This window comes from Hippichthys cyanospilos, chromosome 1, assembly GCF_059441005.1.
Source record: "Hippichthys cyanospilos isolate Australia breed blue-spotted pipefish chromosome 1, RoL_Hcya_1.0, whole genome shotgun sequence".
Taxonomy (NCBI): Eukaryota; Metazoa; Chordata; class Actinopteri; order Syngnathiformes; family Syngnathidae; genus Hippichthys; species Hippichthys cyanospilos.
The window spans coordinates 18470881-18495787 of record NC_142369.1 but is presented as its reverse complement, the minus strand read 5'-3'; the positions used below and the strand labels follow the sequence as shown (position 1 = coordinate 18495787).

Genomic DNA, 24907 nt, shown 5'->3' with positions numbered 1-24907 from the left:
CCATATCCACGTGTGTGATACGTGTGTGTTTTTGTCATCCTTAAAATTAATTAATCGTGTTTTCGCTACTCAAAACGCAAAGGTATCGGTATGTTGTAGTATGCTGCCCCCTAGTGGACTTTAAGATAAAAAAAGAGACGCTTGTCTGCGTTATTGCATTCAACTAGAAATTCACCAAAAAATAATTGTCCCACTGAGGTTCTGAGGTGAGCTGGAGCCTATCCCAGCCGACTCGTTATCAGCCAACCACAGGGCATATTTATTTAGATCGACACCTGTGAAAAATGAAGTCTTTAATGAAAGAAATCGAAAGAAATCGAATGTTTTTGAAAAGCAGGAAGAAGCAAAGGCAAAAACTTCCCAAGTATATTTGAAGGCCACTGCTAAGGTGAATGCCGGACTTAAGGAGACAGAAGTGCCAACCACTAGGTATCTGTGGTTGTTTTGTTTTTAAATTAAGTGGGTTTTCATGTTAACTTGCAGATCCTTGCCCTTAAACTAACGACTTAAACAAATGAGACACATTTCGGAGCCATGTGTTTCTTTTAATCAATATAATCTTTATTTGATTTGACATCTTGTGCATTCTGATTCAAAAGGCATAAATACAGTATATAGAAAAACGGGACAGAGAATGGGTCAACAGTTATAAACGTACAAAGAGAGGCAGAATCTTTACAATCAGTGAGGTTACGACTAACACGGGTGCAAAGCACGGTTTGACTCATCTGAAAAACATTCACCAAAAAGCATCACCACAAGAGGACCCGGACAGAACTTCTTCATGCAACAACATTCAAACTGTCAGCACTGAAAAAATAGCGTCCTTCCCTTCCCGTCGGAGGACACGTACCCCACAATTTAGTGCAGCGTCACATCGCCAACAGTGACCCACGTCAACAGTACTAAGACCAAGATGAGTACCGATCCTCCGATTGGTCTGTGGCAAGAAACGAACGCAACGGTACCGGCATGTACACAGAGGCCAGAACAGGCCGCTTTAGTCTGCTGCTCGCGTGTCACATTTTCATCAAGAATCATTTCCGATTGGCAATTGAGCAAACGTGCAAACTAACATCAGATTTAAGTGCACACAAGTCAAGATGCAAAAGTGCAACGGGATATCACTACTTAACTCCAAAAGGAAATAAATGACTTCATTAATGGAAATAAAAGGCAAGACGACATCAAACAATGTGGCGAATGGAGGAGCCACGCTAATCAATGTCGAAGGTTATTAAAGGCACACACATACACGGGCATGCCATCTATTGGTGCACATGCTCAGGCACAAGCTTTTAGTAGGGGATCTGGTTTTGGTAATACTGGATCATGTCATAGGTTCGACTCCTGAGGAAAAAAGAACAAGGGACAATTGACGAGTTGGATACGGTTCATTTGATTGAAGCAGGTTGTGAGGAGCTTGCTGGCTTTGGTACCGACCTGCTGCTTAGGAAGCAGTTCTGGATGACTTTAATGATGAAGGCTGCTGCTTCTTTCTCACTCAAACCAGGATTGAAGCGCTGCCTGCAACCGCAGGAGTCAAAGTTGCCACGATTGAAGAACTGGCTGCCAAATTGCTACTTTTTGTGAAGTTTACGACTAACAACGAACTCGTAACAAAATCTTACCTTGAGCAAAATGTGAACATGACCTTGGAACAAATGCATGAATAACGGTGACTCACTTGAGCAGCTTGATGGTTTGCCCTCTGAAGCAGGGGAGCCCCGTGTCCAACATGAGGTTCACCAAGGAGACCACACCATCCATGTAGGGTCTAAATTCGCCAATATGTCAGAGTTTATCACGGCAACTAGTTTTGCGATGGTGCAACTCACCTGACTGCTAGGTAACCCCTTACGCACATCTCCATGAACCACTTAAAGGGCGTGGCCTCCATCTTGCCGCCCATGATCATCACCATCTCATCAGTCAGCTTGATGTCGGGCTCCCAGCCCAGGTTGCCGCCGGGAGAGCTCTCGAACATGAAGCCGAAGTCTGGGAAACAAGCGTGCGGTCACGTTGCGATCATTTTGCAATTCGCTGGCAAATCAAAGGTGTGCAAATCATCTTGCTTGATTTTTGACTTGTCTGAATGTGTTACTACTAAATAACAAACGTTTAGGAGAAATTAATGATTTTTTTAGGCCATTTTTACTTGTCATTTGTGCTTGTGTCACCAATAGTTGAATGTGTGCCCTATTTGGCACAATAATCCTTGTTTTAGGTTGCACTATATTTTAAATGTATTATTATTATTTGAATAAATTGACTTTGAGGTTTTGTGGAAAGAAGTGACATAAATGTCAACTCCTTGAATTGCTCATCTAAGCATTGCTTATCATAATGAAGATTTGTTTTGTTTTGAATAACAGGTCCACAGAATGATCTTAACAAATGTCATGATATACAATTAAGCGTACAAGGCTATGGTATAGATTTACAGTATGTGTATTAAATAATGACACCAGTGTGCCTTGTGTACCACTGCTGAAAAAAGGTTAGTGTGAATAAAGGTAAAAAGTTGAAATAATCAGCAAACAAAAAACAATGCAGCCAGTATGAGAGGTTACTGTAGTTTTTGCTCTTGACACAACTGCAAACAGAATGGCAAACATACCGATGTGGATGAGGTGTCCCTGGCTGTCCAGCATGATGTTGCCGTTGTGCCGGTCTTTAATCTGCAGCAGGAAGAGCAGCAGGCTGTATGCCGCCATGCTGCGAATGAAGTTGTAGCGCGCCTGCAAGAAGCAACGGGAAGCAGTGAGTCTCAACCGTGTGGCACCTACGGCGCAGCTGCTCCTTGGCGTCAAACCATACCTTCTGGAACGCAAGCGTGGATTCATCGCCGTACTGATTGCGGAAATAATCGTACATGCCAAAGTCCGTCTGGCGGCCGAGCTGATCCCGGGACTTGCAGTCTGGGATGCATTCGATAACTCCGCACTGCATCCCATAAGAGAAAAAAAAAGGCAGTTTACATGAGGACCAGAAAGTTGATTCCTCACTATTTTTGGGTATGTCTTACTCCTGGGGCCGTGGCCACCACCCTGTAAGGGAACACGTAGAGGTCCAAGCCCACCAGCTGGAAGATGTTCTTGAAAAGGCTGATGATTTGAAGTGCAAGCATGTCCTCAACACAAAAAGCAACACTTAAACATTGACAAGAGGAACGAAAATGGCCTGCACATTTGAATCAGGTCAGTGAAAGGTCAGTACTTGTCGGCAGTCATCTCCCACTTTAAAGATGGCCGCCTGCCAGCAGATCCTCTTGGCCTCTTCTTCGCTTTTCTCCTCGTCCGCAGAGTCGGAGCGGCACCGCAGACCTGAAGGGATGAAGTGTGGCGGTCACACGACTTCAAGGTCATTGTGTAGCTTACCTTAAAGCAGCAACAAACCTTTATGCGCACGGGACAGAGTGTGCACATTACTAGTACCGTACAATGGCAATTTAACACAAATTTCTACTCAAGTGAGAATATGATAACATGCAACACTGTCGTAGTCAGATTTACAGTACAAATCTATACAAGAAACGTTTAAGGCCATACATATACTATAAAAGAATCTAACCAAAAATAGAATGCGACTGTGTATTAAAATGTGGGGGGAGCAGTAAAAAGGCAAAGGCCAACTAGGCCAACTAGTGATATTACCTTCTTTTTCCAGTTCACTGACGCCACACCTCTTCACTTTGAATTTGGCCAGGTAAGGAGCTTTGGCAGCACTAGAGACATATTTGAGACATGTTGATTTCATTTCTTTTTTTTCTTTTTTACATGGATATTTGTGGTAAATGAGTATTGAATGTGCAGTGCAAACGCGGGGCCCACCTTTGCATTGGGGTCCCTGATTTGTAGTCTATATCTAACACGATGGCCTCTGGGTTACTGGGTAGATAGCAGCCAGGCTGGACTTTGATTTGGGATAGTGCCTCCAGACAGGCCTTTTTCCGCTCCTCCCCTTTGGGGAAAGGTCTGATCGAGACAAACACAAACAAAGTGATGAGAGCACGCGTGCATCTCACAGAAGGAATTCACGCTGCAGGTGACAGCTCGGCTCTGTTGTTGATCACAAGGGAGGGACATTGAGCTTGGGGTGTTTGTTATTATTCTTCTAATGAGAACTGAGGGGAGTTTGGCCATCCCTGAAAGGGACATCTCAGTGGACAAATAATTAGCTCACTGAGCACATTCCTGACAAGTGTGTAATCAGAGGGACATTGAGGCAAACAACACTTTGACAATGATGGGCCAAGGTGTTTCGGGTGGGGCGCGCAGGTAGCTCAAGTCAGGAGACGAGCAAAACGTTGGAACACGATAGAGAAGTCCTTTGTAAACAAAGCAATTACCAACGGGGCACAGTTTGTTTGTAAGATTTCAGTTCAATATCGTACATATAGTATACTCTGTACAGTACTTTATCAACGCATCATTCAATTGCAAAGAAATGCCCTGCTTAAATGGATAACTGGAACTTTCTCACGACATTTACATAATGGACCAATGGTAACATTCCAACAATGCACTAAAGGAAAAAATAATACGTAAAATAATTCCCTGGGTTCTGTCCTGCATTTTCCCTCACTTGCCTCAAGAATAACTGACTAGACAACATGACGCGTTACAAACAAGTGCATACGTGCTCGTACTTGATAGTTGCTGAGACGTTGGTGATCTTATTGAAAAAGTCAAACTCTCGCTGGTAGAAGTCCTTGGCTGGTCCAGACAAGCTGCCTGTAATCTCCTCCACCATTTGCTCTAACAGCTCGCCAATGTCAGCTGCAAGGGGGAGATTTAATTTTTTAAGCGTGCGTAGGTTTTGTCATGAAATGAGAGTTGCCTTACGGTCTTTCTGGTGGGCCTCTTCATCCAGGTAGATGTTGGTCTTCATGTTCCAGATGAATTGATGGGCGAGGAGCTGCGACTTCTGAGCGGCCCACATGATGTATTCCCTCACGTAACCCATCTATACCACAAGACAGCCAGAGACACAGAGACTGAGTGGCCGTGAAAAGCGATCAAAAGCAAAAGAGAGGCTACTCTCAAATCTTAAGAGCAGTTTGAAAACTGCAAACTCCCCGTTTGAACTGTTATCAAGCATTTGTATTAGCATTTAGTAGACCAGTGCCTGGATAATTGAGGATGTTCAACCGATTGAGTGTGCCATTTCTAGTGGAGTGTGTCGGTTCAATTAATGCAACAGTGATTCAAATGATGAAAAAAAATTTCTTTATCTATATATAAATCAGCATCTCTATTTTTTTTTCTAGCTGTCCTTCTACTACATTTCTGTGATTGTTGGAAAGAAAAAGAATAAAGTCATTAAAACAACAAGACTATACGTATATGTTTGGACATAAATACTCATATGTTCACCTTGTCGTAACGAAGTGCTTGGACAATTTGAGGAATGTAAAACAAGATGGCGTCCTAGAAGAAGCAGTCGAAACAAGTTAGAATTTCAAACAAGCCCTAAAACAGCAAACACAACAGATGACGCGAACGTACAGGAGGAAAAGAGCGGAGCACTTTGACCCCATATTGAGCAGTGAGCGGATGAGGAGGATACATGGAGGAGAAATAGGACAGCCCCGTTGGTGGATCTGCAGGCGCCCAGCACAGGATGTGACTCAGCTCGGGAGAGTCGGCGTCAATCGTGTGCCATGTCACTAGAAACTGTGGAGACATTGTTAATAGTTTGACATTAAAAGCATCACTCAAATGGCTGGAAGGAACGGCAAGGACTCAATTGCTGAATGGTGAAGGCCATAAGGGACGTGTTGTCCTTCCCGCCTGGCTTCTTCATTACATATGAGAGAGGCTCATTAAGCTATACATTAAGTGCTCTGGATGAAATCTGGAGGGAACGGAGCACCACCTCATTAGAGAATCCTTTCCCAGGAGAAATATTGGGTCACGCATTTGCACTCAAGATAGTAGCTCGGCACTTAAGATTGCGCTTGTTGTAGGTTAAATGCCTTAAGTAGGACACAAGTTGTAACATTTAAATACACCCGGTAGATTCTTTTCTCCAGCTGCACAAGTCAAAAGGAACATTCAAAAAATGGGCCATCTTGGGATACTTTTTAATCAATCAGTTAGGGTTTGAAGATTTCATTTCCTTCAACTTTGTGAGACTACCCTGGGTAATTGTCTTTCGCTGTCTTTTTCTGCTCCTGCACGACTGTGCCGCAGTGCACCAAGCGAGGCTCATAAAGATATGCTTGGTTGGCAGAACCCTGCCACCAAGAACTCACCTTGACTGCGTCAGGGACGTCGCACACAGCAGCAGGATCCAGACGCACCAGGCGGGTCACCTCGGACACGATCGCTTCAGTGTGTTTAAACCTGAGAAGAAAAGACAAAAAAAGTGTAACGTCAACATGAATGAGACAGATAAGTCTTTATATGTGTTTTGAAGAGTGGACCCTTGCTCCTCATAGGGGACAGGGACCAAGGACCAAGGCCTGTCCATCTCTAAAAGTGTTATTAATGTATTATTATATTATTAATCTAACTTTTCAAGTGTCTTGTTTTTACGTTAATTTTTACTTTATATACAGCAATTTTTATGCCATTGCTGTTGTTTTTAAAATGTTCTATAAATTAAGTTGAGTTCATAAAGTGAAAATAATACTTCCTGAGAACATGTGATTATGGTGACATCTCAGTTTCAGAATGAGTACAAAATTATGCAACCAGCTGACTTGCAAGGCCTTCTCATACCTGGCAGGCAACTGCAGCGCCAGGTACGGTGCAATGCTCCACGCCAGATTGACATTATCCTTCCACTGTTTCTCCGTCAAGCTGATGTATTTGGACCTCCAGTTGGCGATGCTGGTCTCCACAGACTGCTCTGTGGTGATTGCAAGCTCTTGAGTTGACAAAGGGTTGTACCATGTCGTCAGACGCTCTATCTCGCTGGCCTACCATACAGGATGGCAGTGGGGGGGCAGTAAGCAGCTACTACACAACTTGATGCATTTTCATTGGGAATCTAGACAATGTGATCAAACACACATACCAGTAATGCCAGTAAAAGCGTACGACGTTTCATGTAATATTTGTGCAGTTGAGAGCCTCTGTTGCTTTTTTTGGACAGACCTTAAACAGTTCGGGAGAAACCTATCAGCAAACAATCAAGCATGTCGTACTTTTTCTTTTTTTAGATGTAAAGCTAGTGTGTGTGATTTCCACCTGATTTCTTGGATATGGTGGACATCCCAGAAGACAGAGGGTAGGTGTTAATCCATCCCTGAGCCACCTGCTGCCTCTGACCCATCGCCGCATCCAGGTTACTGCGGCTGTCTGTCACTGCCATCACTGTCAGGCTGTTCACCGACATGTCCTGTGGATCTAAACAAAGCAAAATACAGTAATAGCATTTAGCAGTTTTGTGTACTGCAGACCACACCGGAAACAACACTGTCTTGCCATAACTTTAGATACACCTGCAAAAACCAGAGCTGTATTGAAAAACTCTTCAAAAAAACAATACTGCTAATTTGATTGCCCTAACTGAAATTTGCAGGGGTACTAAAATTTTGGCCAATTAGTGGAAAGGAGCTTAAAAGTGTTGAACCTGGGGGAACCAGCTGATTAGCAGCCAAATACTTTTTGTCTGACTGCAGGCAAGTGTAAAACTTGATCATGATGCTGATGTCTTCTCTCAACCTTTGATCAGCTTGAGTGGGAAATTTGGGATTGACGCTAGAAGAGTCAGAAAAAAAAAATAAGACCGTGGCAAGTTTTCAATTTCTCCCCTGCAAGGCTCACGTTCTACCTGAAGTAGTCAAAAGCTGTGGAATAGATCTTCTCTCGCAGTACATTTTTGATGGTGGCGTTGGTCACCACATCAGCATGCAGAAGAGTTAAACCCAGAGTAAGTAGTCTGCAATAATGAAGCAGAGATAGCACAACAGTCTTATTGTGTTTAGCACAGTGTTTCAAATCTACTAAAAACCTTTCAGACAGAGACCCCACACCTAAATCTTGGCCCGATAGCGGCAACGTGGGTGTTTAAGTTGCTTTTGGCTCCTCCTACGCTCAGAGACAGCGACCTCTGCAGGATGGTGGTGAAAATCTCCACCTGGTCCGAGCTGCTGTATTTGGCTATTTCGAATCTCTGCACCAGAAACTGGAAGGAGAATATGAAGACTGCTGAAGAAAAATCATCATCTGGTGTATGTTTTTTTTTTTTTTAATCACGCTCACACACGCAATTAAGTACTATTTTACTTTTTTTTCTAATTTAAAGAATAAAAGATGTGTCCCAATACATTTTCACTTGACAGTGCAGAAATGTTCTCTGAGTGGGCTGCAGCAGTGTCACTGACCTCAATCCACAGGAAATGCGGTACGACATCAGGTGCACAAGGTGCAGGCTGGCTTTCTTCTGACACGGCCAGAGGACCCGCCTCCACCTTGTTGATGGAGAACAAGCCCATCTTCAGCTCCACCGTCATCTGCCAAGCACCTGCCATCTCGCGCATGAACTGGACACAAAAGAAATGCAAAACGATTTATTCACCCCGTTTGAAGGTGGACAGTACTCAAAGGATATGTCCAAGCAGAGTGCTACTCACTGGCACTTCAACTCCATTGTGTGCAGCCAGTAGCCACTCCCAGCATGCGATGGCCGTTTCCATTCCATGTTCAGTAAACATCTTTAGGGGCGACCAGCATAGATGGTGTAGCAGTTGAGGGTTGCAGTCTGATGATCCGGGAGAGTTCGATTTAGTCCCAAACTAAATTATTTTACAGTTCCAGAAAATTGCTGCAGAATGACTTACTTTTAGTGATTATAAGCAAGGCTGCCATTTTGAAGATGGCCTGGGTGAAAGCCTCTGGATCTTGGCTGTCGAGAGCACTCATCATCTGCTCAATCATCAACTTGTTCAGGTCCGATTGACTGTGCGTTGCCTCGGAAAACTGGATCATACCGGCCACCTTACAATAAAACACAGTTACAATCTTTCATAGATTCTTTGACAGAAAAAAACAACAACAAAAAACAAAGTAAAAGTGTTCATATGGTTTCATAGATATAACAAAGTGGTAACTAGTATAAATGTAGAAATGTCTGACTGTCTGACGATATATATATATATATATATATATATATATATACACACGCACGCACACACACACACACACACACACACACACACACACACACACACACACACACACACACACACTGGATATACGTGCGTGCGCGAGCACACACACACACACACACACACACACACACACACACACACATCTTTTTGATTTTTTTTTTCATGGTAACAAATGAGCACAAACAATAATAGTAGCAAAAGCCAGCTGATATTATACACAGTATAGCACTATCGTGGCCAGTATTAGCCATCGAGGATGCAATCGAGTTGAAGGGAAAACGAAATGGAGAGCGCCATGAGTAGCACTTCTCATCACAAAGATGTGGAAGTGTTACTTAAGTGGACAAAATGATGCACTACCAGTGTATTGAATGTTGATTAGTGTTCATGTTCAGGATTCAGTTTGGATAATACCCAAGATGGGGTTTAAGGACTTTCTAAAGCTCAGGAAAAAAAAACCAAGATTCTCATATTCACTTTAGTTGATTTTAAATGTTACTATGTAATACTCGGGTGCGAAATGTTACAGACTAAATAGGATAAATAAGATGAATGTAACTGATAACATAACAAATAATTGTAACAGATTAAAAAAAAAACATGCACAATTAAGCAATTCCGCTGCGACAGTGTCCTTAAACAATATATTAAAAACCTAATTAGATGTCAATGCTGTGGCTTTGAATGGAAGTCCACACAAGCTTGTTATAGCTGAAGAACAAATATGTACTGTATACCTCTCCAGTGTATCGATTGCGCAGGTTGAGAGAAGCCATGAAGTTGGAGTAATCTTTTTTCACACATGCAGGTCTCTCCGTCAACTGGGTGGTCTGAAGAGGCAAACCCAATGTCATTTGTGGCTCGTTAGTCGTCAAACGTGGCGAGCCCTGTCTAACTGTATTCATTGTTCAAACCAACCTGAGGGAACGCAGCCTATGGCGCGAGGCAGAGGAGGGCACCAGCATAACCGTTAGCCAAATGGGCACCCATCCAGCCAAACAACCCACCATTCCATTGCAGCCAAGTAACCAGGTAACCGGCAAAATCCGTAAAGCAGCCAACCAACGAGGCAGGTTGTTTGATAGAGACAAATAAAACAAATGAAGCAAATGAAAGACGCAAAAAGCAGAAAGCCAGCAGACGAACGTGTGCAGCACACGCAACAAAATTGACACACAATACTAGTACGCATGCATTGGTAAGTAATTGTGTGAATCACACTGTAAGCAAAAATCAAAAAACACAAATGAGACTACAATACTGGAATTGTGCAAAAATCAATATGCAGCACAATGTCTATTCAATAGCAGGAACATTTTCAATGTTAAGTGCACAAAACCTTCTTGTAAAACAACTAAGATATAGCAAGATTAAAATAAACACTGGTGTACCCTTGATAAGGCTGATTGAGTTTCTGAGAAGCATCTTATTTGACACTATTGAAGAGTATATCAACTGTGCATTAATATGTGCTTAATGTGGGTGATAACAGAACATAAGCATAATTAGAAGTATAAGAGAGTAAGTTAAAAGACAGTACTGCATGTAAAACATCAACATGCACATATGAAAGGCGCAACTCACAAATGCTCTGAGAAAGCAGCTAAAGAGCACATTAGCTGAACATTTTAGAAGGTAGGTATAACCGGATTCAGTACAGTAGTCTGCAAGATAACCTGACAAACCCTAGATTTAATATCTCTTGGCACAGTGTACCTGTGATAAGCATGTTAAGTGCGAAAACTTGTGTTTACGGTAGGTCTGCAAGAGTGATATGTGATCAGTCTTGGTTGTACTCGCTCTCGCCTTACAACAGCTAAGTTAAGATAGAGGATACAGTAAGCAGTATATAAAATGGACAGACACGATGCTGATCGAAGCATGGATCTAAATCTCTAGACACAATATTGTAGCAATAGAACACAGCTCATTTGCAGACAAATGGGCTTCTGTGTGTGTGTGTATGACTCACGCCCAGTGTGGTACTCTGCCTGTTGTAGCCTGCAAAATGGAGAATACTCTCTGTGGCCATGGCCAGGCCCGTGTGCTGGGACAGACCAGACACCCAGTTCTGATGCTTGTTTAAGTACTCCTGCTCAAAACACACAAGAGGTGATGAAGTTAACAACTTGAAACAGTCAAATTTTGGAATAATGCACACATTTAGCGCATCAGCAGTTTGTGTTTGAGTGAAACATACTTTCTTTTTTTTCTTTTGCTAACCTTACCGAGGATTATATACGCACCTGCAGGTGGGACTTGGTGACTGAAGGGGCCCATTTCATTGCTTCTTTTAGGATCTCTCCGCAACGTGCAGCAAAGTCCTTCACAATGCTCTGAGATGGGGCAAAATAATATGCACTTAAATACCACACACACATTGTCATCATGGGTTGTAGAAATAACTCAGACACAAAATGTGCTACGATTGAGCACTGAGTTAATATATGCAAACCGTGCATTTGTCAATTTACCTTACGATAATAGATCATCATTTTTAAGAATACAATTTCGACCTTATTCGGTAGTTGGTGAAAATGTCTGAGCGCCACTAAATTAAACAACATGTTTCTAAACCAAGAATCTGCTTCCCTCTAGTGGACTTACCTCTCTGGCCTCATACGTATCAGGTACAGTGATGCTGTATGGCGTATCTGGAATATCATAATAAGGTTGGTCCTTGTGGATGTCCTGCACAAATGAAAAGCATTTCAGGCATCACTTTGGCTGTATGATTACAAAAGCTTCTTTCTGTTGTGAAGAACAAAAAGCTTTTTTTCCTGTCGTTTACTCTCCCTGATACTTACTGCGCTTAGAGAGAGTGAGAGGGTCTGCAAAATATCTAACATGGTCTTTAGAACACGGCCGTTCCAAAGAAGATGCGGGAATCTGGTGAAAGCAGGAGACAGAGTTTACAAAACCATTAATTACTAACATGCTTGATGCGGTAGAAGCGACAGGAAGAGGAGGAGCACTCACATCTCAGCCAGACCGGAGAGATATTTATCAGCTACCCTGCGGATCCTCTTGTGGGTGTGGTTGAAGTTAATTAACAAGAATTGCGCATGACGCTCCAGTTCCTCTTCGTGCTCTTTGGTCTTTGGCTAAAAAAAAAAAAAATGGAAACGTTGATCAATAAAATGCAACAGATAGCTCTATAAAAAAAAACATACCTTGTCAGCCATCATTTGAAGAAAGACATCAAACACCTTGTCGCCGACACAAATGATACACTGCATCATTCCTGATGACAGAAATTGGGAGAAGATGAGATTATTGTGAAAGGTAGATGATACAAGAAAAGAGGCAAAACCCACTCACCAGATTTGTCTTTCTGAATTGCTTTGTCTTCAAAATAGCGAAACATGACTTGGAAGCGGTCAGGATCGTTGGAGTGTAGCATCCTACATGGGAGCAAATGAAAAAGCTTTGTCACGCAACACAAACACTAATATATTCAACATACACAAGGCACGTTGAAAAAACTACTGAGGCTTCTACAAACTAATGCATTTACAGGAAGCAGATTATGTCTGTCAAATGCTTTAAATTTTTCACACAGTTTATAGCATGAATTTAATACATGCACTGTCAATTCTCAAACATATTGCTAGACAAATTGCACTTTCAGATTTTGCTTCTTTAAAGTGACAATATGTCAAATTTAGACCGTTTTTCAGTAAAAATGAATAAATTGAATTATATTTTAAAACTTGCAAATAAATGTGTTCTTAACGACCAACACTGCGTTTTAAACATAATCATAGCTCTAGTTATCATGACATTATATTACCTGGGGCACCCAAAGGAGTGTGTATTGCTGCATTTACCGTAATGACCCGAAAGCTCCCACGGGCGCATGCCAAAAATGACACATACTCCCTTTAAGTAAAGTGCCTGTAATGCAGGTGTGAACCCGACGGTAAGCTGTACGAGCAGTAAAAACTGAGAATGTTATGCTGATGTAATTTGCTAACCCTAAACATAATAAACTCTAGTCTCTCGTTTCAATTATTTAGTTCCGCCCATTTTTTACAGCTGCGGTCAAAAGTATGCACAGTCTGTTATTGTGAACTGCAATTTCTTAATACGTCAGGTCCTCATGGACGACCAAAGTTTGGCTCAGAACTTGGTGCAGACCTCATATACTCTAATCTGTAGACTGAGAGCAGGTATGTGGACATGGCGAAGTCAAGCTTGTTAATAAGAGCAGATGCTTCCGGAGAGGGGTCCAGGAGATTGTTGATGGTTGCTCGCAACTCGTTCAGCTCTGCCTGGAAGAGGAGAGATGTTAAAAATATTGAAGTTACGCAACAAACATGTTGAAATGATGACTTCATCAGCACTTACCGGTGTAACGGTGTCATTTTTCAAGGCCGAGTTGTACTGCAGTTCTGAGCGTAGGGGCTCGCCACTGGGGAAGGTCAGGAGGGGAGACTTGGTAGCAATTTCACAAACACCCTCATACCACTCTTTGGGCCAGAGACCTGCAAAGTGCCACCACCACATGAAATATTTAAGCCTATTGATAGTCAAGCATGCATGAGCGACTACTACTGTTCAATCTGATGAGATGTATTCATTCAACTACATGTGTTTAATGTAATATTATTCAGTTCTGAATGGCTTTCACTTAACACCGTTGTGCCCTTTGTGTCGTTGTATGCACGTATACCACGACATACTGAAATGTGATTGTAAAGAAAAATTGCCCTTTCAGCAACTTGAACGCAGCAGCGACAATATTGGATCATACAGAAAGATGCAATACAGCTGTTCTTCCGACCTGATCCTTCCACAGCAAAACCCATGACCACAGAGTACAACCAGAAGTCTCGAAACAGCTTCTGGAGGCGGGGCTTAGCCTCTTTGATTGGCGGCAGTCGTCTGGTCAACTGTGAAATCGAGAAACGGTCATAGGTCAGGTTGAGAAAACTGGCTTGACAAAAGGCTCCATTTGGATAGCTTTAAAAGAATTTAACTTGAAAAAAAGAGCATCAATCCAGAAGCTACACAATTGTTCTCATACATACGGTGCTTATATTACAGTAGTTGTCATGACAAGAAGTATCCCCTCTTGTTAACAGAAAAGCTGAGCAGAGTTAAGAGAGATGTTATTCAGTCACAGGACTTTAGAGTCTGTTTGATCTGGTCTATTTGTTCAGGAGACCACGTCAAAGTTCAATTTTGGATTCAATTCTCTGCTTGTGTTCCGCAAACACAAAGCAGCGCACAGCGAAGGTAAGGCACTGCAGAAACACGGAGATGCCCTAAATTTTGAAAGGTTTAACTCTGGTTTTTCAGGTTTTGGCTGACCTCATTTAATTTGATAGTAAACAGTATGTTGCGCTAGTTTGTTATTGGGGTATGGTATACGTTTTTAAAATCTTTTCCTCATTGTCTTTTTGCCCTTAGTAAAGCCTTCAGGATGCAGTTAATATTGGCAGTCGTCTCTGTGGGCTGCTTGCTGGTCGGTCCAGCACTGGCCGCCGGCTCACATTTTAGTCAGTCTAACCCAGACAGGGGGGCAGGAGATATGGAAGATATTCCCTTGGAGTTTCACAAAGAAAACACCATTACCAACGACCTGGTCTTCGATGGCTTCGAAGACCAAGATTACATTGATTTTGATAAGATCCTGGCTTCAGGCAGTGACGACTACATGTGAGTATTGATTTCAGATCAATTGGGGAATGAAAGCACATACTATGTGTATGCATGTATGATGAGTTCAATGTTTTCCAGCGAAGGGGATGAGATTGACGAGATTGCCACTCCCGCCCCAGACATCGACATTTTCGCCGAACCATCCGACCCAAAGATTCGCCGTGCTAGACTCCTGCGGCTTTTCCACGGCCGTTCCCGGCTCCAACGCCTCAACATTGCCAACGCGCTTTTCGGCTTTAACCTCTATCGAAGTCTTCGCAATGATGTTAACCAAAGCGACAACATTCTACTGGCGCCTGCTGGGATCTCTATCGCCATGGGGATGATGTCTCTAGGAGGCGGACCCAAAACCCAGGAACAGATCTATAAAGTTCTGGGATTTGCTGAATTTGTCAATGCGAGCAGTCACTATGACAACAGTACCGTGCATAAGCTCTTCAGGAAGTTGACCCACCGGCTCTTCCGGAGAAACTATGGCTACACACTACGCTCCGTCAACGACGTCTACGTAAAGAAGAACGTCTCCGTCAAAGATACTTTCCGTGCAGAGACAAAAGCTTATTATTTCGCAGAGCCACAGTCGGTGGACTTTAGCGATGCCGCCTTTTTGAACAAGGCCAACAGACGGATCCTAAAGCTGACTAAGGGACTGATCAAGGAGCCGCTCAAGAGCGTAGACCCAAATATGGTGCTCATGCTGCTCAACTACTTATACTTTAAAGGTGAGCATACATGGAAATGAACCATGATAGCATGCTTATATCGCATCAAATGTCACCCAAACCTTGCTCTACCAGGCACATGGGAACAGAAATTCCCCAAGGAGATGACCCACTATCGCAACTTTCGCGTGAATGACAAAACGACCGTACGAGTGGCGATGATGACCAACAAGGGGAACTATCTGGCCGCTGCCGATCACGAACTTGATTGTGACATCCTACAGGTGAGTTAGAGGATTCCTCCATTTTTTTTAGCGCAATGAAACACACAATAGATCCGAGCAGTGCTACGCTGGCCTTTTCAGCTCCCGTACTCGGGACACATCAGCATGCTCATTGCCTTGCCGAGGAAGATAACAGGTATGCGGAACTTGGAGCAGGAGATCTCGCCCACTGTTGTCAACAAGTGGCTCAAAAACATGACAAATAGGTGAGCAGCATCATTTCCACAAATGAGGAATTGTACAACAGTCCTAGTAAAGCCGCATTGGTAGGGAACTGGGTTCAAGTTTTACTTTGTGTCTGAAGTGTTGCACACTCGGTTTAGATCTTATTGGATAAACAAAATATCGTGGAGGTTTTTCAGTCAGGTTTTAAGATGCAGAATTATCCCTGTGATTAGGTTTTAAAGTACACTCCTGGATAGAGACATTGGAGACTATGTGTGTCTTACTGATTGCAGCATTCAATATGATGGCCCACAGTATTCTGTTGTTTTTTTTTGTTTGTTTTTTTTTTTTGGGGGGGGGGTCATACGCTTTCACAAAGTTATGACAAACCAATCGTACTACTACTTCCCCTTCGTACTGCTACTTCCCCACAGGACCCGTGAGGTGGTGCTACCTCGCTTTAAACTGGAGCAGAACTATGACTTGATTGTTAATCTGAAGGAAATGGGTCTCACTGACTTGTTCAAGGATGACGCCGACTTCTCCGGAATGACCCCGGATAAGGTTGCCTTAAACTGGGTGAGTCAGAAAAATTCATCATTAACTAAAGTGAGGCGAGAGGGAAGTAGCTTTGCCTGATACGCATGCTTTTCACACATTTCCGTGAAGCTTAAGCACCAGGGAACCATCACTGTAAACGAGGAAGGAACGGAGGCTGCTGCTCTGACCCAGGTGGGCTTCATGCCTCTCTCCTCCCAGATCCGCTTCGTAGTGGACCACCCTTTCCTCTTCCTCATCTACGAGCACCGTACGGACTGCGTTGTGTTCATGGGCCGAGTGGTCAACCCGTCACAGAACTAAATTTGAAAAATGCAGTTCTAATTGTTCCATCCATTGTCAATGCTATGGGGTAATGTCAATTAACGCGCTTTTGTCGGTGCAAAACGAGCGTGTAATATGGAAAAATTCCCTTAGAAAATGTTGTTATTGAAACCTGAGAGTGCGCGGGTGAGTTGATGCGTGTAGGTCAGTGTAAATGTTGTATCTTTTCATGCAATGATTTTTGCGGATAAATGTCTTCCATCAGGATTTCCAATACAGTATATAATGAAATATTTCACAAATGTTCACAACTGTACAACACACAGGATTGAATGTTGTATTAAAATGACAAAATATAACATTGTATGCTCAGTAAGCAATTTCTTTTTTGGAAAATGTATCCTTTACTCAAAAGTTGGCACGGCTGTAAAATCTATTGAGAGTCCATTAAAAGAAATTGTGCTTCGTTATGACTGACTGTGTTAGGCAGGTATTAATGTGGTTGCAGTGGTTTAGTAGAATTGCGCTTAGAAGCATTTCTAATATTTTGGTTACATTATTAACAGGCGTTTACACAGCAGACAACTAAGTAAATATTTGTCCATTGCCTAGTGTACTAAAAAGCAGCTTGAATACACCAGTCAAGCCAAAAACACTTTTCAGAAGGTACTAACTCACCACAGCAATCACAGGGATGAGAACACCCAGATTCCCAGCACTACTAGATGCCTGTAAAAAGATGATAGGACAAAATCAATTTTTTTTGTATGTTGATAGAAAACGCTTTGTAGTGGACATGTAGTTGTATCCAAACACATACTTTAAGCGCTGGCCCCTTATCTGATGCCCGCTCACTGGCTCGTTTGCCTTCCAGGCCCAGCTGGACAAAAAGCTCTAAAAGGTTCACCATGAGTTCATCCACCAGCTGCTCCCCCTGCAGGTTGGCAGCAATGTTGGCCAAAGCGTTTATCACTGCCAGAGAGCAGTGCCTTGGAAAAAAAAATAGACAACAAGGTTTATGAGCAACCTAATAGCATTCTATCTTCGGTGAATTGGGGAGAAGCCTGTTATGGTTCAACTGCCGCAGTGTGCCGTTATGTTTTATTGAACAGCGGCAGCACTGACACTCACCTATAGCCATGATCTCTGGAGTCTTTAGTAGCAGAGTACACGACTGAGCTGGCCTTCACACTGATTTGTTGAAATAGGTTCCACACTTCCTGATAGATGTATAGCTACAGAACAAACAAATTGAAAAATTATTTAACACAATATATTTGCAGTGAATTTACTAAGTAGGTTCATAATGTCAGTGTAATGAAAAGTATATATCCACAATGCATGTGGATTTCCCTTTTTTTTTTCTTTATTTGGTATAAAAAAAAATATTTAGAGATAAGCATACTCATTTTCATTAAAGCTTTTTTTCCAGCGCTAAGACTGGTCTTTTAAGCAAAACAAAGGCAGTAGAAGAAGCCAGATGGTTAGTCAGACTCACATTCCCTGTAATGACCATGCAGCCCAGCTGGTCTATGATGAGTACGTCCAGCTGGGATGGAGGTTGACAGAACTTCTGCTGTAAGATCTGCAGGATGTGCTCCATCACTTTAGGAGTGTCTCTCAGCGCAACAGCGATGTGGCCCAGTGCCCGAATGGTGTGATCTGGGATGAGGTGAGCATCTCTGGTACAGGGAAACAAGGGGTCCAAATGAGGTTCCAAATGGACAACCCATAATGGCGCAGATATGTTACTCACTTGTCATTCTCTTGTGAAATGTACAAACGGTTAGACAGACTAGCAAGGAAGGCCTCCACAATCACATTGTCCATTGTCAGACCAGCTTTGAGACATCTGGGCAGACAAAAACCCGACATCAATGTCATTAACTACTACTTGAGATGATTCTCTGCGGGCAAAGCTGGATCGTTTTTTTGCGGCTGACCTGCAGATGTTGTCGATGGAAATATCTCGGAGCTGCTCGTACATGGATTGCTGGTCCTTCCTGCTGGACAGAATGTTGACTGTGGACTGAGAGTGCTCATTGGTTACGTTGATTCTGATTTCTCCTGTGCCTTTAATTCATAAAAAGAAGAAGAAGAAGAAGGGAGCTCACTATAAAATTGTATAAGTACATAGCCCCATGATTTTTTTTTTGTTAAGTAGGACAAGGAGTTGATTGACTGCTGGTGTAGCAGAATACAACGGATGACGTATATTTTGCCACCAGTCAATGAACTCTGTGTGCTAATCAATTCTGGATGAGACACAGATCAGGAAATTACAGTGTTATTTAACCCCTGTGTGTAGCAGTGCTCTACTTGTTAACATCTGAAAATACTCAACATTTACTGTGCACGCTAGAACTCTAGTACCTGTGCTGTACTGGCTGTGGTACTTGTAGAGTTTTATGATAACAGGCGAAGGAACCACCAGGAAGTCCCTAAGAGATGTTGTGGCAGAGTGAGCCACCACAGGGAACCTCTCACAAAGATGTCCCAGGCCCTGGTAATCACAGGAACAACCGTAATTAAAATGCAAAATGAGTTATTTCAGCTCGACAACATTTTACCTGCAAGCAGCAGATGAGTAGAGGCATGTGAGCGATGATGACTTTACTTGATGTTTTTGACTGCAGCTTTTCGGTCAATTTGCTGCACAAGTTCTCAGCTCCTGTTTAAAAAAAAAAAAAAAAATACAAGTACATAAATACACGTTTGTGTGTGTGTGCGCACATTCATGTAAACACAGAGTGTTGGCCAGAGTCCAGTGCAGAAATCGATTACCTTGCTCATCTTTGACGGCCCACACCATGAGGTCCACGCAGGCTGCGTTGGCCTGGCAACGAAGCTTGAGGGGGCTCTGTTCCCCCGGCAACCCCCCCGCGTCATGAAGTACCCGCTGCAGCTCTGATTGACTGCTGCTAAATTGTTCCAGGACAAAGTCGTGGACTTCCCGCACAAAACCTGATTGTAAGGCTAAGATCCAAAAAGTGTCAAATAGTAAAGTTGCTTGAAATATTTCCCAGGATTTAATAAGCGTGAGTGATTTACCATTCATGTTGTATAGTGTGTCCCTCAGCATTTTGAACACACACACATAGAGAGTGTCACTGAAAGTTTTGTAATAGAGGTGGACTTCAGGGTTGGACTTCAGGACAAAAAGAAGAGACAAAGAGACATTTGATGAAGAAAATGACACTTGTCTGACAATCACGCAATGCACATCTCATTTACCTCTGTCACTTCAGCCATGGTTGCGTCAAGGGTTTTCAAAAAAGATTCTGAAACAAATATCTTTACCTGAATGAGGAGCAAGGACACAGTCTGAGCAAAAGATTTTCGAGCGCGGAAAGTGCGTTGGGTCAGTATAAGCATTAGAGTGGACACAAACCATGCTGAGGAGCTGCCGGAGCAGATCGACTGGAACCTCAATCTCATTTTCTCCTGATCCCAGGAAGAGGGGAGACATGGAGAAACTGGAGCTGACTGTGGAAAAATAGTAGTCAGGATCCACCGTGCTGCTGTCTGGAAGGTAGGAACCTGGAGTGACAGGGATATACTGTGTGTCTGCTTCGGGTGACAATGAGAACAATTACAAGCATTGGTCAATCAACAACTTTTGCAGTGTGAAAATAAAGTTACTCAAGAAACAAAACGAGTGTTCCCTCCCAACAATCATCTTTTAACCTGCAAACATTCTGACAATCCTCTTCCTTTTTCCACTTGCCCCACACCCAACATATTAATTCAATCCCAAATCCCAGACACCTTCATTGTCTCGCAATAAGATCTCATACAAGTTCTGACAATTGATAAAATATCAATTATTAATAAGTACGTACATATTGACATTAATAACTTTAATATTTGAATAAGTCAATAACTATTGGTATGGTGGAGAGAAGGATGGAAAGGAGTGTCTGTTTCACCTTCAAAGTATTGTGGGACAGGTGTGGTGGGAGAGCAGGGCGAGTGCCCTCCTGCATCTGCACAAACCTAAGAGGATAAAGCAGTTTTAAACCTCATAACAAATTCAAAGTACAGTACATAAAAATATTTCATAAAACATATGTTACCTGTGCAGAAGAGTTAGCGCTGGTCGCAGTGCGGCGGCGCAACGTGTTACTCTGGTACACCGTCAACAAGGAGTTAGGAATGATGGAACGGAAGTCATTAAAGGATCGGCGTCGCACACCCTCCGTTTCCTCCGTGGTGCAGTGAGTCTGAGGTGAGTGTTTGGGGAACAACTTGGACAGCAGCGCTTCGTCCGTGATGCTGTAGCGGCCGAACGCTCGCGTCATGCCGAACAAGCTGGGCACCGTGTATTTGCACAGGTAGACTACAGACAAAGAGAGAATTTAAGTGCTTCCAAAGAACTTGACTTTGCCGCTGTGGTGCATGTGTGTGTGTGTGTGTGTGTATGTATATGTACACACACCTTTGTCATGATTATCAGGTGTTTGGCACATCTCCTGCAATGACTGCATGACTTGCATGATGGTGTTCAATATCTGCAGAACATCAGGACACTAGTGTATGATCTTATATGACTAACAATACTTGATTTAGTGTGGTATAAATGTCAAAGGATGCCATGTCAATAGTGCAGATAGGTCCAAAAAAACGTTCCCATAGATTATCGGTTGCATTGTGTTGTAGCAGCAGCCTAATGGAAACATTTTCCTGCAGACTCACCTCTTGCCTGTAGTCTGGGTCCCTCTGAGCCACATCTGATAAAAGAGTCACTAAACAGAAGCTGAAGTTTTCGGCAACCGGGAGAAACTCTGGAGAACAGATGGAAACACAAAAACACACGATTCATTAGGGAAAAAAATGAACGACTTAATAAGCGCAAACAGTAATTGATGAAAGTTTTACACAACTCCTATGTAACAGTTCAGTGTATCCCAGGCACTCACATGGCTACAGACAAAGCCTCCAGCGCTCGAACTCAAGTAAAGATTTCAAAGTGACCAATTTACACAAAGCATGGGAGAAACAAAATAAACAATGGCACCCGACCCATCAGAAGAGGCAGAACACTTTAGCCTTGAAATTCATCCAGTTAATTTACAGACTAGGAGAATGAAAGCTATGTCATGCACTGTTGTCAATGCCTGCCTACAAATGTCAACATTTCGGCCTAGAAGAACTTCAAATGAAGAAAACACTTTACCATTTTCTGGTGATCATATTGTGCACTCTCATGAGTATAAACCGAAAGTGATTTGAGACCCTTTCTTGTGGCTGAGTTTGCCTTAATTGATGGTTCTGTTTTGATAAAGATTGGATTCATTATTGTTTAGGTAAAATGATAATTTGCCCATTTCTATTTTATGCTTTACTGTATTCTTTTTTTTATGTATTTTGACATTCATGGCCTTGGAAAAAACAAAAAAATCTTACTCAGGTAACTATTTGCAGGACTATTTTATTCTTGTACTTGAGTCAGGATTCTAAAGTAATTCTACTCTTACTTTACTTACTTGGCTCCTCAATCAATCTCCAGCTGTGACACAACAAAATGAAGCACTGTGAATACTTTCTAGCTGCACGGTAACTATGAGTAATGGAAATACATTCAGTTTTAATTCTAGGGCATGTCAACATATTCGATGTGTTTGACAGCTCTAAATGATAATGATGATGACGGATATCTTAATCTAACTGAACCGCTTTAAGAAGAGGAATGTTCCAACAATGGGTCCCCTATAAGAGGATTGTCCTTACCCTTTCCTTTCTTTCCCAAGCATTCTTCGATCCACTGGACACGTGGGAGGCCTCTCAGTAGGCTCAGCAAGTACGAAACAAGTGTGTCTTTGTGCTGCTGGTGCAAGTCAAATGATTACACACAATTTCAAACAAATTGCACTTTGTTTAAAACAACAAGTGATGCATTTATATATATTGATATTATACATATATAAAACACATAAAGGGTTAAAAGATGTATAGTAAATGTATATTAGATAATTAGAAGGAAGATTCCCCAGTTTCAGTGCAATGTTGGATTAAAAGATTACGAGGTCTGATGCATGTCTAATCACAGTCTTAATGCGTTTAAAAGGTATAATCTTATCATGGTGATATACAGTAAAGTCGGAAGAGTCCTGTGCAAGTGCGGTCACGAGTAGAATAAAGATGTAAAGGTACAACACTAATGGAGCCATTTCCCACCTGCAAGCCAGACTCCACTAAAAAGACAGCCAGCGCAAGGACGGCATCAATGCGGCGTACGTCGAGTGAGAACACACCCCGCGATTCTAATGGACACATGCATTGTAGCTTTTGGACCTAAAATGGCACAAAGAAATCGATTAAAGCATTGAAAAGAGAATAAGCAGTCTTTGCAGGGTTGCAGACATTAAATATTGTTCATTTTACTCAAATCTGTTCAAATCAAATTTGAAAGTGATTTAATTTTTACTTCCATCCATTAAAGAAGCTTTAATTGTATTACCTAAATCACTGCGTTTAGCCAGGTTGGATTTTCTTGCACAGCATCACACAAATGAAACACAATATAGCAGGTATCGAGCTGCTCGATCAGTCATATTTACGAATCTGTATACTCTATATAGATCATCTCATTTTTGCTGAATGGGTTAGCTCATCCGCTTCGTTTTCGATTGACTTGCTTTGATTTGATTGTGAGTCTGGCCTTTCTATGTGGAGTGTCTATTGTACAATCTTCCTGTTTCACATAGCTTCCTTCTACATTCCAGAACCATTCCAGGTAGGTTCAGTCAAGACCCTATATTGTCCATTGTGTGATTGTGATTGGCTTTTTGTGTATATGTGTGCTAATATCAGCTGGAAACCAGTGCAGTGCCGGACTCTCACACAAAGTCGGCTGGGATAAACTGGGATCGGACTCTACAGGAAATGTATGTATGTATGTATGTATGTATGTATGTATGTATGTATGTATGTATGTATGTATGTATGTATGTATGTATGTATGTATGTATGATTGCCACCACTGTCCATTTTTCATTGTTTGTTTACACTAGTGATTTGCACACATAACCAGTGATGATAAAAATATGATGATGACAAATATTCTGTGTATTAATGCCAGAGGTTCACTTCACATGCAGAAATACTGTACAATGAATTTTAGAGCAGTAGCTCAGTAGTTCTGAGCTGTAAAATAAAGATCAAAGATTTATATCATTATTATTTATTCTATCCAAATAATATTTATTTGCTCATCTGTCAATGTCGGTGACGTACAGTGGCAAGCACTGGTCTTCCACTGGATGGCAAAATTTGGTACATGGGTCGTCACCTGTTCATTCACAAAACAGACTTTTCTCACGAAGTTCATTTGAGATGAGGTCATCGCTAATACATTACTAGAGCGTATAAACTTTTTGTGCTATTTTAATAGTCCCACAGTGCTGTAACGTGCAGTATTTATATTAATAAATTGTTTGCGCTTTTTCTTGTCAAAATGCGAGTCAAATCAAAATCGATACGGCCAGTAGATATTGTCAACTTACCTCTCGAAACTTAAATTGACTTTTTTTTTTTTTTTTTTTTTTAATACTGCAGCCAAATAGCCTTGTTTGCAAATTAATAAGATAACATCAGTGGCACGATTATCTCAAAACCTGTTTGACTGCAGTGGTAATCAACGCGGACTCTATCATTTCATTTTTTTTTGACCGCAGTGCAACGCCAAACTAAACTGCGATGATCTCGTAATCGACACGGCGAAGAAAAGCGCAGTCAACGAAAGGAGACTTTCAGAGAATAAACACCTGTCAAAAGTCAGCCAGCCATAAAAGAAAGCGCCGACGTCGCCTCCAGTGCGGAAGCGTACCTTCTGTGCCCTGTTGCTCATGTTTACGCAGCCAATTACAGTGAGACGTGTTGCCGTGACTTACCTTTTCCACCGGCGCGGGCTGGTGGGCAGCCAAAGAGCGTGCCAGTGACAGGACTGTGTTGAAATAAAAGCCTCGGTGGCCAGCTCCTGTCACCGACATGTTTACCTCTCATCGGGCGACTCTCCCCGCGGCGCGGAAAGGAAACAAGCCAGCGAGGAAAAGCAGCTCGCGCTCCTGCAACCCGCAGTACGGATAGCCAGGGGGGACAATTTTGATCCAAAAAATTCTGTCAATATAAATACTATTATTTTAAAATCGGGGCATTTATTTTTTGCCCACATAGTATTTTGA

General features: G+C 42.3%; 2 protein-coding genes across 4 annotated transcripts; one reads left to right on the top strand and one right to left on the bottom strand.

The window, feature by feature from the left end:
• Positions 1-539: 539 nt before the first annotated feature.
• pi4kab (phosphatidylinositol 4-kinase, catalytic, alpha b) lies at positions 540-24775 on the bottom strand. Of its 3 annotated transcripts, none has more exons than XM_088408524.1 (55): positions 24617-24775; positions 22902-23018; positions 22455-22548; positions 21420-21508; positions 21163-21235; positions 20801-21063; positions 20654-20720; positions 20116-20264; positions 19959-20024; positions 19776-19872; positions 19509-19700; positions 19295-19395; positions 19098-19227; positions 18668-18797; positions 18481-18576; positions 18223-18406; positions 17856-17959; positions 17545-17713; positions 17403-17453; positions 13911-14019; positions 13475-13611; positions 13265-13398; positions 12446-12528; positions 12298-12368; positions 12104-12228; positions 11932-12013; positions 11732-11815; positions 11371-11460; positions 11097-11216; positions 10043-10057; positions 9862-9954; positions 8795-8951; positions 8588-8715; positions 8339-8497; positions 7988-8139; positions 7786-7893; positions 7585-7712; positions 7200-7358; positions 7027-7106; positions 6729-6928; positions 6260-6350; positions 5511-5678; positions 5379-5432; positions 4848-4968; positions 4652-4781; positions 3834-3977; positions 3657-3727; positions 3220-3326; positions 3029-3133; positions 2821-2946; positions 2621-2741; positions 1839-1998; positions 1688-1777; positions 1444-1527; positions 540-1350 (listed from the first exon to the last, which is right to left on the bottom strand). In XM_088408524.1, the coding sequence occupies exons 1-55, from the start codon at positions 24713-24715 to the stop codon at positions 1299-1301; spliced, it is 6309 nt and encodes a 2102-aa protein (XP_088264650.1). In that variant the 5' UTR covers positions 24716-24775; the 3' UTR covers positions 540-1298. The 3 variants fall into 3 exon arrangements, with proteins under 3 accessions (XP_088264650.1, XP_088264668.1, XP_088264659.1); XM_088408542.1 differs by lacking the exon at positions 24617-24775 and adding an exon at positions 24491-24508; XM_088408533.1 differs by lacking the exon at positions 10043-10057.
• On the top strand, positions 14212-17194 carry serpind1 (serpin peptidase inhibitor, clade D (heparin cofactor), member 1). The gene is made up of 7 exons (XM_088408553.1): positions 14212-14365; positions 14540-14788; positions 14870-15513; positions 15589-15737; positions 15819-15943; positions 16337-16481; positions 16572-17194. The coding sequence occupies exons 2-7, from the start codon at positions 14553-14555 to the stop codon at positions 16761-16763; spliced, it is 1491 nt and encodes a 496-aa protein (XP_088264679.1). The 5' UTR covers positions 14212-14365; positions 14540-14552; the 3' UTR covers positions 16764-17194.
• Positions 24776-24907: the final 132 nt, after the last annotated feature.

What these genes read in the sequence shown, in the direction of transcription:
- serpind1 (XM_088408553.1), top strand. Translation starts at nt 14,553, where the DNA reads ATGCAGTTAATATTGGCAGTCGTCTCTGTGGGCTGCTTGCTGGTCGGT. An exon ending in CAACTACTTATACTTTAAAG is followed by an intron (nt 15,514 to 15,588) that starts GTGAGCATACAT and finishes TTGCTCTACCAG; the next exon opens with GCACATGGGAACAGAAATTC. An exon ending in CTCAAAAACATGACAAATAG is followed by an intron (nt 15,944 to 16,336) that starts GTGAGCAGCATC and finishes ACTTCCCCACAG; the next exon opens with GACCCGTGAGGTGGTGCTAC.
- pi4kab (XM_088408524.1), bottom strand. Translation starts at nt 24,715, where the DNA reads ATGTCGGTGACAGGAGCTGGCCACCGAGGCTTTTATTTCAACACAGTC. An exon ending in TCCATCGACAACATCTGCAG is followed by an intron (nt 18,577 to 18,667) that starts GTCAGCCGCAAA and finishes TTGTCTGCCCAG; the next exon opens with ATGTCTCAAAGCTGGTCTGA. An exon ending in TGGGAGATGACTGCCGACAA is followed by an intron (nt 3,134 to 3,219) that starts GTACTGACCTTT and finishes TTTTGTGTTGAG; the next exon opens with GACATGCTTGCACTTCAAAT.